General features: G+C 43.4%; 1 protein-coding gene across 1 annotated transcript in view; it reads left to right on the plus strand.

Annotated features, from left to right (window-relative positions):
- Positions 1–285: 285 nt before the first annotated feature.
- The window catches only part of LOC138946234 (transcriptional coactivator YAP1-like), a 46,788-nt gene continuing 27,801 nt past the window's right edge, over positions 286–19,272 (plus strand). Inside the window, exon 1 of the mRNA XM_070317761.1 lies at positions 286–894. Coding sequence (XP_070173862.1) covers positions 485–894 — 410 coding nt within the window. The 5' untranslated portion in view covers positions 286–484. The remainder of the gene's footprint in view (positions 895–19,272) is intronic.

The following is a 19,272-nucleotide window of genomic DNA, read 5'->3' on the forward strand; positions in this document are numbered from 1 at the left end:
ATGTGTGCGGTGGAATGCTGTGCGAGAAACTTGGACAGACAGCTGACTGTAGTCTGTGCCGTCTGCAGCCAAATGTCCCAAATGCGGAAAATTGACGTCACAACACTAACTTTGCGCACATCCGCCTGTCCCGCTGGGTTCAAGTGATAACAATTTGCAATCCTTGTCAATGAATGTCATTGTTTTAGGCTCTTACGGTGTAAGCCTAGCACAGACGACAACTTTGACTTTATTATATGTGGTACACGCCTAGAAACAAGTATCGGAGGGTGGGACTAAGTTTTGTCTCGGACGCCCTCACCTGTTGCAAGTAGTCTGGGTGAACTCAATTTCGTGCAAACTTTCTCGCTGTCCTCCCATCTGAAGATTACCCAGGAAAACTTCAGGATTTTAATGAATAATTTTCGACGAAAAGTGAATACAGTGTTGTTGTAGGTTGTGAAGATTTGTGTCATTCGGGGAAGAGGTCAATTCACCTGCGAAAATGTCGCAAGAACGGTCGAGTTCGCATGTTGTTCATGTGCGTGAGAACAGTGCCTCCGAAATGGAGGCGCTTTTCAAGGTGGTGGCAGACCCAAACGCTCAAGAGGCAAATAAATCGATACCATTCCGGGACAGGAACTTACCAGCCTCTTTTTTTCAGCAACCAGGACTAAATCAAATGGGTCTACCCAAGGGTGGGCCCGAGGGCCAGGGTTTCGGGGAGGTGGGCCCAGTCAGCCATCTGAGGGCCCATTCCTCTCCGGCCAGTCTGCAGCAGACGTTGTCTGCTGCCCCACCCCCGCTCGGAGCCCACCAGCACCTCCGACAACACAGTTGTGAACTTCTCGATGAACCTCTTCCCCAAGGATGGGGTATGGCACGAACACCGCAGGGACAAAGGTATTTTCTAAAGTAAGTCACCTGGCCATTTCTTCCCATTCTACTGCTCTGTTTTTGTCGCCATATTGGAAATGCCACTGACAAGCGAAATGTAGTGTTTTGTGTTGCTTGTCTCGATGTGTGTGATCGCTGTTGGGTATTTGTGCCGTTGCACAGTTGTGTGGACAGTGTTGCCAAAAGTAGAACGTGTGAATGAAAGCGTATGTGACTGCCGATCTAGCTCTGACTTGGCATGCCCTTTACCGCAAGCGCTAATTGCTCAGATCAGGTGTTGCACTTTTTTCTTCTACCTTATCCCTGACAGTACCCCGCCCCTTCCGTACCGCTCTCCTCTCCTACCCCCTCCGTGCCGCTAGCACAACCAACTCTTTCTTGTCTGTCTTACTGACTGTAATTACAATGTTTTAACACGTTTGTCATCTGTAACTGACTCCAATACACTTAGAGGCTTGCATGAGTAAATGCAAGGTAACGCAGAAAATGTTATCAGAAGTTTGTCGGCGTGGGAGAGCTTTGGGTTTTCCCACCGCTCTAGCCTCGGGTCAACAAGATGAGGGGCTTGTGCTTTTATGGATTGGATCCGCTGATTGTTGTTTCAACTTAGTGGAGTGGTTTTTTGTTTTCTTTCTCTTTTGTAACTTTAGTGTCTTGACTTCTCAATCTCAGAGGTAACTTTAAAAAGATTCTTTCTAGATGCAGGTGCTGAGTTATAAGTGTCAGTGACTGGATGAATTTGTTATTTTACATTTTTGCTTGTCGAATAAGAAAGTTGTTATTCAAAGTCCTTGTGGGTAATGTTGAACCTCAGCATGTAAATTCATAGCTCACAATCCAGTGGCATTCTTTACTTATTTTTGATACAAGTCCCTTAAATCAAACCAAAGAATATTTATTGTAAACTTAATTGACGGATTGAGCTCCAAACTCAAGCATGATTAATCAACTTGGTCATTTAATCGACAAAAATGACGACAAAATTAATACGTAATATCGACAGATTTGTCTTTCCTCCTTCCAAATGGCGGCTGTGCCGATATTTTCCTTTGGAAATGGATGTAAACGAAAAGCATCTTTGCAGTTCATTCCGTGTCTTCAAAGTTATCTAAAATGACTTGTTATGCTTACCAGAGCAGGTTCTGCAAATTTGGAGGCTTAAATGCCACTGGATTGTGAACTATGAATGCACTGTGGTACCTGCGATTTGTGGCCCCTCCGATGAGAGGATACCTCCCTTTAGAGGACACTTTCTGGCGTCCCTGTGTCAATTATCTCTACCAAAATATACCTGTCATGACAGGCCAACTGCAATGTAGGGACACTTTTCGCTGGTCCCCAGGGTGTCCTTTCATCACAGGTACCACTGTACAATGCTGAAGTTCAATATCTTGTGTAATGCTGATTCAGAAATGTGAAGAAAGGACTGCTTCTTCTCGTGAGTCCTAACCCTCATCATGTACACTCGTCATACACAGTCATTTTAAAAGTCTGATACATCTTGCATTTGATAGTGTATGTATATACTTATTAGCGCTCTCTACGATATGCGCAGTGGCCTAATGGATAAGACATTGGCCTCCTGATTGGAAGGTTGTGAGTTCAAATCGCAGCCGCCTGGTGGGTTAAGGGTGGAGATTTTTCCGATCTCCCAGGTCAACTTATGTGCAGACCTGCTAGTGCCTTCTCCCCCTTCATGTGTACATGCAAGCACAAGACCAAGTGCGCACGGAAAAGATCCTGTAATCCGTGTCAGAGTTCAGTGGGTAAAAGAAACACGAAAATACCCAGCATGCCTTCCCCGGAATTGGCGTATGGCTGCCTGAATGGCGAGGTAAAAACGGTCATACATGAAAATACCCAGCATGCCTTCCCCGGAATTGGCTTATGGCTGCCTGAATGGCGGGGTAAAAACGGTCATACACGTAAAAGTCCACTCGTGTAAAAACGTGTGAATGTGGAAGTTTCAGCCCATGAACAAAGAAGGAGAAGAACTCTCTCTCTGTACAGTATTATGTGTTCTGTGTTTGTCATTGCCACATGGTGACATTTGTTTTGTCTGTACAGTATTATGTGTTCTGTGTTTGTCATTGCCACATGGTGACATTTGTTTTGTCCCACACAGTGTATACTTCAATTTTTGTTCTCTTTAAAAAGTTTTGTTTCATTGTTTTACAGTTTGTGGGATATATTGGACATGCCTCTGAGGCTTCATCAGTCAGTGTGAACTGTTAAAGTGTCATAAAATAATCGATATATAAACACAGGTTTGTAACTTGGTACCTGATTATAGAACAGGTGGCTTCATTGGGTCTGGGTTGTCATGTGTTGGTCTGAAATACGAACTCAAGGGTTGGGGTCAGGACAGGTAGAACTACAACACGGGGTGCAACAAAGGGGCAACTTTGGCTGGTTCCAAGGGAAACCACCAAGCCAGTTTTGATAGATTTATTGTAAATTGTATTATTGTAATAAAAAGGAAAACCTGACCCATCCACACCCCTCCCCAAACCCAGAAAAAAAGTAGCCATGGCTAGTGACAGTGACAACAGTTTCAACAACGTACAGTGAACCCCCCTTTAACTAAGATAACCAACAACAAGAGAAGACCCGGTAAGTAAATAGAGGTAAACTTACAGAGGTTTTATTTATAAAGAGAAAATCAGAGTGAGAAGGCACAGTCTTAAAAAAGAAGTCTTAACTCATTGTCTCCCAGGTACGGATATATCTGTACCCACTTATATGGCTCTATCTGACCAGGTGTATATATATCTATCAGCTCAGACTGTTAGCTTCAGTCGCTTCCTGTAAGTTGTAACGTCCATTTAACGCTTGCATTCCATCATGTTAATATACAGAACTTTACTACACAGTCACTACACAGTTACTACACAGTTACTACAATTCTGAGTGACCTGCTGCAGCGCAGCTGGTCTCGGCTAAACAAAACTTGGTCAACATAGGTGGGGTAGAAAGTGTTAAACCAGGGGGCTTTAAAAGGGAGGTTCCACTGTATTAACATTAACTGATTACAGGCATGGGAATTGTCCGTCGAAAGGCAAATTTCCGCCGATTTTTTTTTTTCCGCCGAAAAAGCACAAGTGTCCGCCAAAAAAACAAAATGGGGGAGGCAAAAATGGTTCTAAAAACTTAATTTAATGGAGCTAAGATGACACCAAATTGCACCTTTTGGGATCCTTTTTTTTTCGGGGGAGGGGGCACGCCCCCGGACCCCCCTAATAAGAGCGCCGTCAACTTTGTTATTACTTACAAATGTTCAGCCTTTTTTTTAATAATTTTCAATTCCCATGCCTGTGATTAAGCTGACTGCCACTGCCAGGGATCGGAATAAAATTAGTGATTGGGGTTTACTTGCTTAGCTTCATTCTCACTGCATCTTGTGTCATTTGCATCCATTTGTTGCTCATTGTTTTTAGTCATAGTCATACTCATACACATTGATCTCTCCATAGTCTCTAGGTGTTTTTAGTCATAGTCATACTCATACACATTGATCTCTCCATAGTCTCTAGGTGTTTTTAGTCATAGTCATACTCATACACATTCATCTCTCCATAGTCTCTAGGTGGTTTTAGTCATAGTCATACTCATACACATTCATCTCTCCATAGTCTCTAGGTGTTTTTAGTCATAGTCATACTCATACACATTGATCTCTCCATAGTCTCTAGGTGTTTTTAGTCATAGTCATACTCATACACATTCATCTCTCCATAGTCTCTAGGTGTTTTTAGTCATAGTCATACTCATACACATTCATCTCTCCATAGTCTCTAGGTGTTTTTAGTCATAGTCATACTCATACACATTCATCTCTCCATAGTCTCTAGGTGTTTTTTTAATCGGTGCAGTGTATATTAAAACAAAAGGCAAGAGGAATATAATATGTCCAGCAAAAACTGGTTGCTTGGTTGGTAGTCCATCAAACCAAGTTGTATTGTGATGTAAATTGTAATGACAAAGCAAGGGCTTTATTTTGATATCATGAAAATCTGTCGAAGGAAATCCCAAACGGGTTTTCTTGACCGCTTGACAATTTCCTTTTTAGTATTTTCAGTTTAAAACTTTGATCACAGTTCACACACACACACACAACAGTAGAGTTCCAGACACATCCGGATAACGCGAGAAATGATAGCCATTCACAAGTGACAACATGATTTATGATTTACATTTGTTTGATTTTGTAACACAAAGCTAATAGATGATTTCGTTGAACATCATAACATGTCGGTATAAAACTATGCAACCCCTGCACGTTCTCATTGTGTCATGAACTTTCACCCCCATAATCACAGTTATGCCTTCATCTTTCACTCACATCCCATTTGGCCAGGGGATCTTATTTTTTCTGTTGATATTTAGATGTGTGCATGATTGAAAAGACGCATGCATTATATCATTTGCAATTGCATACATTTTATTCATGATTTTGAGCTCAGGTGAAAGAAGAATTTCTTTTATCATGCATTTATGACCTTTTTAAATGTAAATGGGATATACGTACCTTTAACAATCAAATGCACCAGTTGTGACTGAAATATATCATGTATCACTATCACTCAGTTACTGCATTTCGTCTCATTTCCATTCTTTGCTGATTTCATTTTCAGCATTTTCATCTGTCATACAATATTCATCTTCTGTTTGTGGGTGGGTGGGTGCGTGCATTCTGCACAGTTGAATGGACAAAATAATCTTCTGTTTTTTTCATGGTGTCAGTGTCACTGTCATTGTAATGTAAAACTAAAAGGTGCTTCTGTGGGTAATGCACAGAGGTATCTGCCATAAACAAGTTTTCAAGGCTCCAGCCAAGAATGTTCTTTGGTTGACATCCATGGAGAGAAAAGAAGTTTTGTTAAAAGGTTAAGAACAGAGGATAATATGCAGTGTCCATGAAAGGGAGGTGATTTTTATGAGGGGTTCCTTACAGTACACTATTGGTTGTGCTCCACATTCGGTCATTGTGAAAGAAGGATACTCATTTTCATGTAGAATTACACTGGTCCTGGTCAGGTTAGACTCTGGTGCTGTGTTTTGTAGTTTGTGATACTAAGGCCAATAAAAAAAGTTGTATGTTTCTGGTAACATGGCTACAAAAAATAGGGTAGGTACGTAGGTAGGGATTTTTGAGTCACTTGAGAAAAAGTGACTCTATGTAATCGGTCAGTGTTAGTCTGTCCGGCCGGCCGTCCGGCCGGCCGTAGACACCACCTTAACGTTGGACTTTTCTCGGAAACTATCAAAGCGATCGGGCTCATATTTTGTTTAGTCGTGACCTCCAATGACCTCTACACTTTAACGATGGTTTCGTTGACCTTTGACCTTTTTCAAGGTCACAGGTCAGCGTCAAAGGAAAAATTAGACATTTTATATCTTTGACAAAGTTCATCGGATGTGATTGAAACTTTGTAGGATTATTCTTTACATCAAAGTATTTACATCTGTAGCCTTTTACGAACGTTATCAGAAAAACAAGGGAGATAACTAGCCTTTTCTGTTCGGCAACACACAACTTAACGTTGGGCTTTTCTCGGAAACTATAAAAGTGACCGGGCTCAAATTTTATGTGAACGTGACTCATTGTGTTGTGAATAGCAATTTCTTCCTGTCCATCTGATGCCTCATATAATATTCAGAACTGCGAAAGTGACTCGATCGAGCGTTTGCTCTTCTTGTTTTAATATTTTTTTAATTTATTTTTTACCCCAAATGTAGACCAATAAAACTAACTTTAAAAATCGCGCAAAGAGACTGGATTCACTAGATATAGAGACAAGACACACAACACATTTACAAATCGTCAGCGGACTTTCGTTTTCACACGTTTTTGTTGTTCATTTTCTCACCCTGTCCTTTACCCAAAAAAAAAAAAAAAAAAAATTTTGAGTTTGGAAAAAAAAAGTTTAGGGTCGGCGCCGAAATTTAGGGTCGGTCGGGTGACCAGAAACAGACAATTTTTTTTGTGTGGCCAAAGCAGTGTCCATGAAAGGGAGGTGAAAGAAGGATACTCATTTTCATGATGAATTGTACTAGTCCTGGTTAGACTCTGGTGCTGTGTTTGGTAGTTTGTGATAACAGTACACACCGTATTACCAGCCAGTCCAACTATGACAGGTCAGTGGCAGGAGCTTATAAACGCCACAGGCACAACATGACACACTTTTTTTTTTGTTTTTTGGTGCAGTTAGTTTACTCCACCATTTAGTATGATACTTGATAGAAAAGTGGGACTCCACCACCCCCCCCTCCCCCCACCCATCCCACCTCCCTTTAACCGGTAAAGACCCACATTTCAAGACTTGCCAGTTCTTCCCTTGAACATTCTTTCTCTTGTGTTCTTTTCATCACCCCTTTAAATCTACCTCCACTTTAAAATTCCCTCCCTTTTAAGACCAAATGTTCTCAGACTTTAGAGGGTCTTGTATTGATAAAGGGGCGGAGGGTATCACTGCAAACTAAGCACCAGCTAAGTAAATGAAATGAAAAAATAGGCTGATGTGCTGTGCCTGTGGCCAAGATCAGGACTTGACCAAGAGGGGGATGGTGCAATGATGTCCAAAGTGGACTGTAGTATGATTGATGTCTTGACCGATGCACTCTATCCCTGCCCCTGCTAAGCTTCAGCTTTTGGTTCTGACAGTAACACTGAGGGAGTTAGCCGGCTGGTCCTTGTGAAGTAGGGATACATGAAAACAGACTTATTATTATTGTTGATATTAATATTCAGAATTAAGAAAACAAGAATTGTAGGTTATTGGAACGCTTAATTATTGGCATTTGATACAAAACGTTCCATTTACAGTACGTCAACCCAGTTTTTATTTTTTAATATTGTTTCCCCCTTAATTCTGGAACATAAGCAGTCGATCTGTTTTTGGTTTATTGATACTTATATATATAATATTATATATTCAATCCTTGCTTTGAGTTCATAATCAGTTATCTTTGCCACACAAGTTGGAGGAAACAGCATTATTCATATAAATCAAAACAGTGCACTGATTTGGTATCCCTTGGTTTTGGTTTAATGGGAGGCTGGTTGGGGGTTAATGCTGGAATCTGCCCAGATGTCTGTAAAGCATGATTGCATACATGCAGAATGTTCACTGGCCAGCCGGGCGAGTTGCTGGCCGCTTTCTACTAGCCTTACTAGCCCGGCAGATGTTTTACTTGCCCCTGGTGATCGGGCGGATGATTTGGCCATCCCTGTAATGGACAGGTTTGACTGTAGTGCTAGTAGGATATATATCTATAGAATAACATATGATGTGGGCTGAACATGTCCTGGTGGGACCTATAAGAACTACTTGAGTTAAGGAAAGAAGCAATACTTGAACTGAAGTAGGTTAATCTTTCCTTTGTTTGTTGACATCCTTTTATAGTTTTGAGATGCACCTATATACTGTTCAAAAAAAGAAACGCATAGTTGCTACTTGCCAAATTTGTTTTATTTTTCGAAAAAATTAACAGAAAATCCAATATTTAGATTATTTGTTTGAAATTTGGTATGGACACAGTTGAATGCACACACAGTTCATTTGCATCTTCAAATCAATCAGTCAATCAATACGATTGGGTGCCGAGGCTGTCAAGTCAGTACCCCTGCCTTACTGCCTTGAGCAGCAACAACTGCCCGGCACCTTCTGGGCATGGACTGGATCAGATGCCGGATATCTTGCTGTGGGATGGTGTCCCACTCCTCCTGAAGTGCCTGCAATAGATCGCGGTGATTTGCCGGCGCTTCTTCTCGCCTGCGCACACGTCTGTCCAATTCATCCCAGAGGTGTTCTATCGGGTTCATGTCTGGCGACATGGATGGCCAGGGAAGCACCTGGACATGGTGGTCGGTGAGGAACTGGGTGGTGAGTCGTGCTGTGTGCGGGCGGGCGTTGTCCTGCTGGAATATGGCATCCTGGTCAGCCAGAAGAGGAAGGGCGTGTGGGCGCAGAATTTCCTCCACGTATCGCTGGGCAGTTATGCGCCCTTGGACGTGCACCAGGGTGCTCCTTCCAGCGGTATTGATCGCCCCCCACACCATGACGCCTCCACCACCATGAACGGGTGCCTCATCCACACAGTTGGGCGCGTAACGTTCGTTTACTCTCCGGTAGACCCTCCTCCGACCATCATGTCGCTGGAGCAGGAAGTAGGACTCGTCGCTGAACCACACGTGTCTCCAGTGATTCCGAACGGTCCAGCGAAGGTGCTGGTTGCCCCACTGCACTCGGTTCTGGCGATGGCGGCGGGTGAGGACAGCTCCTCTGTGAGGTCTGCGAGCTCTCAAACCAGCTTCATGCAGGCGGTTCCGCACGGTCTGGTCCGATAATCGGTGTGGCCCGGGGAGAGCCTGGACAGAAGATGAGGCCGACAGGAAACGATTCCGGAGGTGGCGGAGCCGTATGAAGCGGTCGTGAGCAGCAGTTGTCGCCCTTGGTCTTCCCGCTCGTGGCAAGTCAGCAACGGAGCCAGTGGCTTGAAACCTGACCCACAGTCTACTGATGGTGCTCTGGGACACGTGGAAGTGCCTGGCGATTGCACTTTGACTTTGGCCTGCTTGTAAACGACCCAATGCAATTTGGCGGTCTTCTCTGCTCAATCGGGCCATCTTTCGTCGCTGAATTGTCGTCTGATTTCTTTGTGGCGAACAATCCGCTTTTATGGGTTTTGGAAGACATGGTGAGAGCTCAATATTCCCCGAGTTTCACAAGATTACACTGAAGCATGACGAGTGGTCATGCCAAATGAGCAATTTTGACATTGTAGCCACTGATAACGCATGCGTCACGTGCAGAGCTCACTTGTGGCAATGGACGAAAGGTCGACGACCAGATAAACATTTTCTGCAGTTTGGTGGATATCCTTGTAGCCATATAACTAAATTAACCAAATATTACAAGCTATGCGTTTCTTTTTTTGAACAGTATAGTTCATAAGATTGTATGTACATGCAGCCAGGTTTCTTCCAGAGCGAAAGGGTTCGAAAGCTTGGCTATCATGAGATTTGGAGGCTTTGTTGAGGGTTTTGAGATTTGGAGGCTTTGTTGAGGGTTTTGAGATTTAGAGGCTTTGATGAGGGTTTTGAGATTTGGAGGCCTTGTTGAGGGTTTTGAGATTTGGAGGCTTTGATGAGGGTTTTGAGATTTGGAGGCTTTGTTGAGGGTTTTGAGATTTGGAGGCTTTGTTGAGGGTTTTGAGATTTGGAGGCTTTGATGAGGGTTTTGAGATTTGGAGGCTTTGATGAGGATTTTGAGGGTTTTGAGATTTGGAGGCTTTGATGAGGGTTTTGAGATTTGGAGGCTTTGATGAGGGTTTTGAGATTTGCTTTGATGAGGGGTTTGAGATTTGGAGGCTTGATGAGGGGTTTGAGATTTGGAGGCTAGATGAGGGTTTTGAGATTTGGAGGCTTTAATGAGGGGTTTGAAATCACTGAAACCCGTTTCAATACACGCCAAGTTCACCATAACATACTACTGTTAGAAAAAAGTTGTGACTTTATAAATGTGAATTTCATAGCATTGACCAGTTCCTAGTTACCACAGTACAAAAATTCCAGTATCAGTAGACCAGCTTTAAGTTCAACGTTAGTGTTGGGAGTGTTTCAAGACTTGAACGTTTCAAAACACAGTGTGCGTTCCAGTTACTTATGACCCTAGGCAGACTTTTATTACTTGGAACCAGGACCGCTAAAAGTAAGGTACCCATAGATATTGCTGCCACAGAGGCAAGTCCGGCCCCCACACTTAGAGAAGCACAATGTATGGGAAAGCTTGCCTCCTAGTCTCAGCTCCCTGTCTCATAAACCTGTGACTGATTATAGCCCTGTCAGGTGATCCCACACTCCTCACACAGCCTAATGATAAGCTTGTGAAAAGGAGGGGGGAGGGGTTGGGGTCTGTTGAGCAGCCAGTGCAGAAAACACACAAACTGTTCTGTTCAGGCTGTACCTTACATGTCTTTGGTTAAAAATGGTGGTTAGTTTTAACATCACTGGATGTTTTTTAAGTCTTTCTGTTCTTGACACTAACATTGGGGTTAGTTTTTAGCATCATCTGAACCTTGAAGTCTTTCTCTGTTTATAACTGTGGTTAGTTTTAACACCAGTTTAATCAATCTAAATTAGGTTTACATGGCTACTTGCTTTAAAGGAGCAGCCCAAACATCCATGATACGTTTATTGATACTAGGAATTTTAAGACTTCCTCCTTTTTGAGACCTGATTTTCTCAATGTTTGAAAGTGTTAAAATGGGGGTTCCATTGTACTACAAATCCAGGACAGTAATGAAATAAAATACATTAAACAAAAGAAAAAAAGACTAGGGTGAAGGTAGCCTGAAAGATTGACCCTCTCAGTCTGTACTCCATCTGTTGTCGGTCACTCAAGGGACTACTGGTGATCTTTTGACCAAAGGGTAATGTCAGAGGTAGAGGTGAAATCAGATGAACTCTTCCCTAGCCCTGAGGGCAAGGAGCAGACCCAGACTGCCTATTTCCAACTACTACCTGGACATGTAGATAAGTACAGGTAACAAACAAAACTACAAAAAAAGGGGTAGCCGGTAGGGCACAGAAAATGGAAGGGAAGGGGGGGAGTGCAGACGAAAACAGGGACCACTAGTTGGATGGTAGACCGGTACAGGTAAGATGGGTTGGGGTAAAGAGAGTGGATGGAGGGGTTGGCATGGGGGAAAAAAACCTCAGATTACTATGTGGACTGGTACTAGACAAGTAGAGGTAACAACAACAAACACCTCAGATTACTATGTGGAAGTGGTACTAGACAAGTAGAGGTAACAACAACAAACACCTCAGATTACTATGTGGACTGGTACAAGACAAGTAGAGGTAACAACAACAAACACCTCAGATTACTATGTGGACTGGTACTAGACAAGTAGAGGTAACAACAAAGACCTCAGATTACTATGTGGACTGGTACTAGACAAGTAGAGGTAACAACAACAAACACCTCAGATTGCTATGTGGACTGGTACTAGACAAGTAGAGGTAACAACAACAAACACCTCAGATTGCTATGTGGACTGGTACTAGACAAGTAGAGGTAACAACAACAAACACCTCAGATTGCTATGTGGACTGGTACTAGACAAGGAGAGGTAACAACAACAAACAATGGACTGGTACTAGACAAGTAGAGGTAACAACAACAAACACCTCAGATTGCTATGTGGACTGGTACTAGACAAGTAGAGGTAACAACAAACACCTCAGATTGCTATGTGGACTGGTACTAGACAAGTAGAGGTAACAACAACAAACACCTCAGATTACTATGTGGACTGGTACTAGACAAGTAGAGGTAACAACAAAGACCTCAGATTACTATGTGGACTGGTACTAGACAAGTAGAGGTAACAACAACAAACACCTCAGATTGCTATGTGGACTGGTACTAGACAAGGAGAGGTAACAACAACAAACAATGGACTGGTACTAGACAAGTAGAGGTAACAACAACAAACACAGGGGGTGGGGCACAGAAACTAGAAGGAGGGGTTTTGGGGAGGAAAAGATAGACCACAAGCTGGATGGTGGAGGGGGGGGGGGGTAGGGAGACTGGATGGAGGGGTAGGAGCAGGGAAAACTGCACTGCTATCTAGACAGGTAGGGAAGGGTGGGGGCTGTGGGGCAGAGAGACTGGAGGGAAGAGTGGGAAGGAAAAACAATAGCAAACTACCTGTGGGGTAGAGAGACTGGAAGGAGATAGGTGGTGCAGAGGAAAAAACACCAGACTACTACTACTCAGTACTACCTGGACAGGTAGACAGGTAAACTAAAAAGGGAAGAGGGGGGGGGGGTGGTGTTAGAGGGACTGGAGGTGGAAGGAGGGGCAGGGCAGGAGAAAAACAGACTTGCGGTTCTTTGAGGGGAGCAAGTGAAGCGCACTCTCCCCCCTTCCCTCAGTGCTATTTCCACCCCTTCAACAACAGCCCCTGGCCAGGATTGTCTACCTCCCTTCCCTCAGTGCTATTTCCACCCCTTCAACAACAGCCCCTGGCGAGGATTGTCTACCTCCAACACTCTTGGGTTCGCTTTGAGGGAAGACTTCTAGACTTACATTCTATTTCTAGTGCCTGTGGTTTGTTGCTTTGGAGGAGGATGTGAACACTTGCAGTCACTGTCCATCTCACACAAAGACTTGTGCCAATTTTCAATTCCTATGCCTGTGGTTTGCTATTTTGGGTGGCCGGGTTGTTGTCAAGTGGGAGAGGGGTGGGACAGGAAAAGGGACGGGTGGATGGGTTGAGAACACCCAAGTTGTGAGGGGTGGAGAGAACACTACCGTGTCTGATTCTGGGGTGGATTAACCCCCTGTGTTTCACCCTGTGTGAGATGGAGAATGAGTGGGTGGGTGGGTGTGTGTGTTTCAACTGTTGCCTTGGGGCCTCAGGGTGGCCCCTTCACTCTGAGCTGGTTGTTTGAGTGTCTGTGCTTTTGTGGCGTTATCATCTCTGTTTGAATCTCTTGTTGTCTCTGTTTGTCTTCCTGTCTCTGTTGCTCTCTCTCTCCCCCCCCCTCTCTCTCTCTCCCCTCTCTCTCTCTCTCTCTCTCTCCCCCCCCTCTCTCTCTCTCCCCCCTCTCTCTCTCCCCCCCTCTCTCTCCCCCTCTCTCTCTCTTTCTCCCTCTCCCCCCTCTCTCTCTCCCCCTCTCTCTTTCTCTCTCTCCCCCCTCTCTCTCCCCCCCCCACCTCTCTCTCCCCCTCTCTCTCTCCCCTCCTCTCTCTCTCTCCCCCTCTCTCTCTCTTTCTCTCTCCCCCCCTCTCTCTCCCCCCTCTCTCTCTCTCTCTCTCCCCCTCTGGTGTAGTACACTTGTGTTGTTGTTGTACCTATTCAAATTGTTGATTTTTGCGCTGGAAATGTTTGTATGTTAAAAAGAGAGAGAGAGAGAGAGAGAGAGAGAGAGAGAGAGAGAGAGAGAGAGAGAGAAGTCTGAAGTCTGAATGTTTTAATGAGTAGGCCTTGGGCCCTTTTCATGGAGAGAGAGAGACAGAGACAGGCAGAAAGAGAGAGACAGAGAGAGGGAGAGAGAGTTTGTGCCGTGGAACGATAGAGCATGATTGAAAGCCGATAATGTATGTAAGCACTGTAAACGTGTTTGTCGTTGCACCTATCCATATTGTTAACTCATGCGCTGGATATGTCTTCAGGTTTAAGAGAAAGAGAGTGAGAGAGAGAGAGTGAGAGCGTGTGTGTTCGTGTGAGTATATGTTAGAGAGAAAGAGATAAAACCGGGTGATTGTCCATAAATAGGCTACAAACACACGGCACACACACCCCCCCCCCCTCACCCGGTTGAAATGAACCTTGTGTGTTTAATCAATAAAATGTCTTAGGTCTTTCTCCCCCTCTCTCTCTCCCCTCTCTCCCCCTCTCTCTCTCCCCTCTCTCCCGCTCTCTCCCGCTCTCTCTTTCTCTCTCTTTCTCTCTCTCTCTCTCTCTCTCTCTCTCTCTCTCTCTCTCTCTCTCTCTCTCTCTCTCTCTCTCTCTCTCTCTCTCTCAAAATGTAAAGCCATGTGCTGGCGCAGTCTTGTAGGAACATTGGCTGTCTCGATCTGTGTGAAATGTCAAATGTTGATCAAAAATACAAATAATGTATAATATTGAACACCATTATTATAATTATTTATTTCTTGTAAGTCTGCTGAATTATTTAAAGGCATACCAACGCACTCCCGTGTTTACAAAGTGTAGTTTGCCCACAATCGATGTCAAACGCACCATAAGACCATATAATGACGATACGTCACCATGCGCGGACCATAATACATGCATTACAGCTTGTTCTAGCCTCTGAAAAAGTGAGGACGTCAACAAAGCCGCGGTGTTCTCTCCCTTGCATCAACGTTACATGTGTTGCCAAATCTATAAATAGGACGATCCAGATCAAAATGAAAATTCAAATATCTCAACATTTAAGGGGTCCTAGACCACAATATTTTGCAGGGAACTTAATTTAGTCTGTCTCCAGCTGTTGGAAAAGCAATTAGCGTGTATAGTCATCGAGTACATATGGCTTTAAGCAAAACATTCCCAGTCCCATTCTGTACAGAATGATGCCACACGATTGATTTCTGGTTTGGGTCCAAGTCAAAGGATACTTGATGTTGAGAATGAAAGAAAAGGACTGCTTGGTTCAGTGATATGAAAAGGTATCAATTTTACAATTGAATGTTAGCCGTTTTAAGTGTTGCTGTAAAATGCAAGCTTTCTTCTGTCAAGACTGAGTCTAGCAAGGTTGTTCAACACCATTAGTATACTATGTGATACTTTTTCACCTGGGCATCGAAAAAGGTACATCTTGATGACACAAACTGGTGATGTTTGTATATTTTTTAATATAAGCACCCAGCTGTCCGTGTTGAATCAATGATGCCCCTAATGGTTTAAACCGTGAGGGCGTTGAACAACATTTATCATGTGTTGAATCAATAAAAAGAAAGGCAAATGGAAATTGGAATGTTTCATTATATTTATAGACAAAAGGAAAACGTTCACTAAAACTTTCACTTATCAGTCTTAAAAGTGGAGAAAAACAACAGAGAAGTACATGTACCTCTTCTTCTTCTTCTGCGTTCGTGGGCTGAAACTCCCACGTACACTCGTGTTTTTGCATGAGTGGAATTGTACGTGTATGAATGTTTTTACCCCGCCATTTAGGCAGCCATACGCCGCTTTCGGAGGAAGCATGCTGGGTATTTTCGTGTTTCTATAACCCATCGAACTCTGACATGGGTTACAGGATCTTTTTCGTGCGCACTTGGTTTTGTGCTTGCGTGTACACACGAAGGGGGATAAGCCACTAGCAGGTCTGCACATAAGTTAACCTATGAGATCGGACAAATCTCCACACTTAACCCACCAGGCGGCCGCGGCCGGGATTCGAACTCACGACCTCCCGATTAGGAGGCCGACGTCTTACCACCATGCCACTGCGCCCGTCAAGTACATGTACTAATAATGAGAGGTGATCGATGATAACTTCTGTGGTGAATTTACAGGTTATTCAGAATAAGAACATCCCACCCCCAGGAAGGACTTCCATGGTCATTGAATCTAGATTACAGTAGTTGTTTTTAACCAAAGGTCCTACAAAGGTTCTATCACAAGGCCAAGTGAGTTGAAGAAGGTCCTACAAAGGTTCTATCACAAGGCCAAGTGAGTTGAAGAAGGTCCTACAAGTTTCTATCACAAGGCCAAGTGAGTTGAAGAAGGTCCTACAAGTTTCTATCACAAGGCCAAGTGAGTTGAAGAAGGTCCTACAAAGGTCATTCAAGACCATGAGACTAAGGAAAGTCTTGTGCAAGACTTGGACCAGAGTGAACTCCACGCTTCACTGAATTTGATGATTGCCTTGTCCTTTGCAAGCAGGCTGAACATGTGAAAGGGGTAACATTACAGTGGAACCCCCCTTTACAGTGTAGTCCAGTGTGACCAGTGCAAGACTTGGACCAGTGTGAACTCCACGGTTCACTGAATTTGATGATTGCCTTGTCCTTTGCAAGCAGGCTGAACATGTGAAAGGGGTAACATTACAGTGGAACCCCCCTTTACAGTGTAGTCCAGTGTGACCAGTGCAAGACTTGGACCAGTGTGAACTCCACGGTTCACTGAATTTGATGATTGCCTTGTCCTTTGCAAGCAGGCTGAACATGTGAAAGGGGTAACATTACAGTGGAACCCCCCTTTACAATGTAGTACAGTGGAACCCCCCTTTATAATAATAATTGTCAGTAAGTACTGGTGTCACATGACTGATGTGAACCAGTTGATTGGCTAATGGCGATGCGCTAAAACTTTTCCACAGAGCGTATTCTTACGCCCTTTACCTAAGCAAGACTGTGCTCTCATCCTCAGAATTAATTACTGACATGTAGCTTATATTCTCCACAATACCAAATGACCATAAATTCCCTGGTTCTCAATTAAAGCAGTAGTGTTTTTTTTCTGACAGATTGCATGTGCCTGTGCCACAGTGCGGCTGCCACTGATCTAAAAATAGAAGCCGCTGTGTCAGTTTCATCTAATTCTCGCCGACTTGCATAGATTCTTCTCATCGTGTTAGTGGCATGTAGCTTATCATCCACATTACCAAATGATGAGTTAATATAAAATTCCCACCCGCTAGCAGAAAACACAAGTGTTATTCCGATAACGTACCAGCTAGACCAGTTTGGAAGACTGACTCGATCGACTCTGTCATGAATACTTTGCCGCACTGACTACACTGAAATACGACTGCATCAGTTCAGTAAATGAATGGTTTCCGAATTATTATTTCAAGGCAAGAACAATCGTAATCGAAAACGTGTAGGGTTCAGAACGTTCTTACCATTATAAGACTTATTACCAGCGTGCCTCGTGCGTGCAGACTCAGTCAGTGCAGTGGTTTGATTGCCCTAGCAGACGACATAAACCCCGCTCAGCAAATTAACATGTTGGGCAAATGTGAACGAAAAAACGATGGGGATATAATACGTGTAGGGTTCAGAGCATTCTTACCGTTCATATTTAGTATCAGACTCCCCGATGACTGAAGATACAACACGAGAAATATGCCACATTTGTTTTGAAAATGTGCGAACCGTCGAGTCCCGCGGCTTCGAGTCAATTCAAGGGGAGTCACTCCGCACAGTCAATCCGTCGAAGCTCGACTGGAGGTTTCGAATCGCAAATAATGAAGAGCACAGCCCTTTCTCCGAGTTCAAATGAGGTCTCTCTGAAAGATCATCACTGTTCAGATTAACGCTACACTGGAATTTACCAACAGAAATTAAAATGCGTGTGACGAAAGCACGACACACTTGAGACACCCCACACAAAAGTAGATCTTTACTGTACACGACCTGACCACACAGTTATGCCTATTCAAATGCGCGTTGCAAAATGTGCGCTTGGAATCTTCTTTTTTCTATGGCGGTACTGACAATATCGTTATTGAAACAATCCCAGTGCACTAAGGGATTTATAGAGCGAATCTCGAAAATAATTATTGAACTCAGCGCTATGCGCTTCGTTCAATAATGAATTTTCTCGATTTGCTCTATAAATCCCTTAATGCACTGGGATGTCTCAATAACTTAAATAATAATAATAAGAACATTTATATAGCGCTAAATCAAAAACTTTCGTTAAAAAGGCTTGCTCTAAGCGCTTGAGATCTAAACTAAAACGTCATTCACACTCTTTACAATGATGTACAAGAACTTCATGTCACACTCTTTCATTCAGTATAGCACCATTCACACAGTTGTTCTTCTGTACAAGACAATAAGTTAGTCTAACATGTAGAATGTTCATAAGATGAAAACAAGAGAAAACCAGACTGATTAAAACAACTGCTTAGTGCTAACAAAGCATGAATCTTAATGATAACGTAATACATGTTTAACTGTTAAGACCATAAAAAAACCTATATGCTAAAATAACTTCGAACTTTTAAGAACTTCTTATAAGATACACAGCACATCTAGATAAACACCAGAATGATAAAACAAAAGGCAACTCGTTAAAACTATTAAATGCATCAATGTCTAAAACACGAAAAACTCAAATATAAGATACACAATTCTCTAGAATTGTTTATTAAAACTGAAATCGACCTGCTCAAAGTAAACCATACCCACCCCCTCCCTACCCACCCCCAACCCTCCTCCTACACTAAATACTAATTATTTCTACTCTTAACCCCCCTTTACAGTGTAGTACAGTGGAACCTCCCTTTACAGTGTAGTACAGTGGAACCTCCCTTTACAGTGTAGTACAGTGGAACCCCCCTTTACAGTGTAGTACAGTGGAACCTCCCTTTACAGTGTAGTACAGTGGAACCCCCCTTTACAGTCCCCCCTTTCAAGACCTCCACAAATCTGAAAAAATCATGTCTTAATATTTTTGAGGGAGTCTTTAAAAGGGGGTAAAATTACAGAGGTGAACAAAAAGTCTGAGAAAACAGGGTCTTAAAAAGAGAGGGAGTCTTAAATTGGGGGTCTTAAAAGCGAGGTTCCACTGCAGTGTATACAGTCCAGTGTAGTCCAGTGTGGGCAGTTCAATGATTGGGCCAGAGTGGACTCCACGGTTCACTGCAATTGATGATTGCCTTGTCCATTTTGTCAACAAGCTGTTTTTCCTCCGCTGTGGTGGGGAGAACTCTTTGAGTCTTACTCTTGGCCTATTTGTGTCACCTGTCTTCTTGCTGTGGTGGGGAGAATTCTGAGTCTTATTCTTGGCCTATTTGTGTCACCTGTTTTCTTGCTGTGGTGGGGAGGCTCAGTGCAGATTGGTCTATTTCGGGGGTGAGGATGCAGTCTAGTGTGAAATGCGCTGCTTGTGCTACTGTATAATCTGTTCCTTTTAGTT

The sequence above is a fragment of the Littorina saxatilis genome, linkage group LG13 (assembly GCF_037325665.1).
Source record: "Littorina saxatilis isolate snail1 linkage group LG13, US_GU_Lsax_2.0, whole genome shotgun sequence".
Taxonomy (NCBI): domain Eukaryota; kingdom Metazoa; phylum Mollusca; class Gastropoda; order Littorinimorpha; family Littorinidae; genus Littorina; species Littorina saxatilis.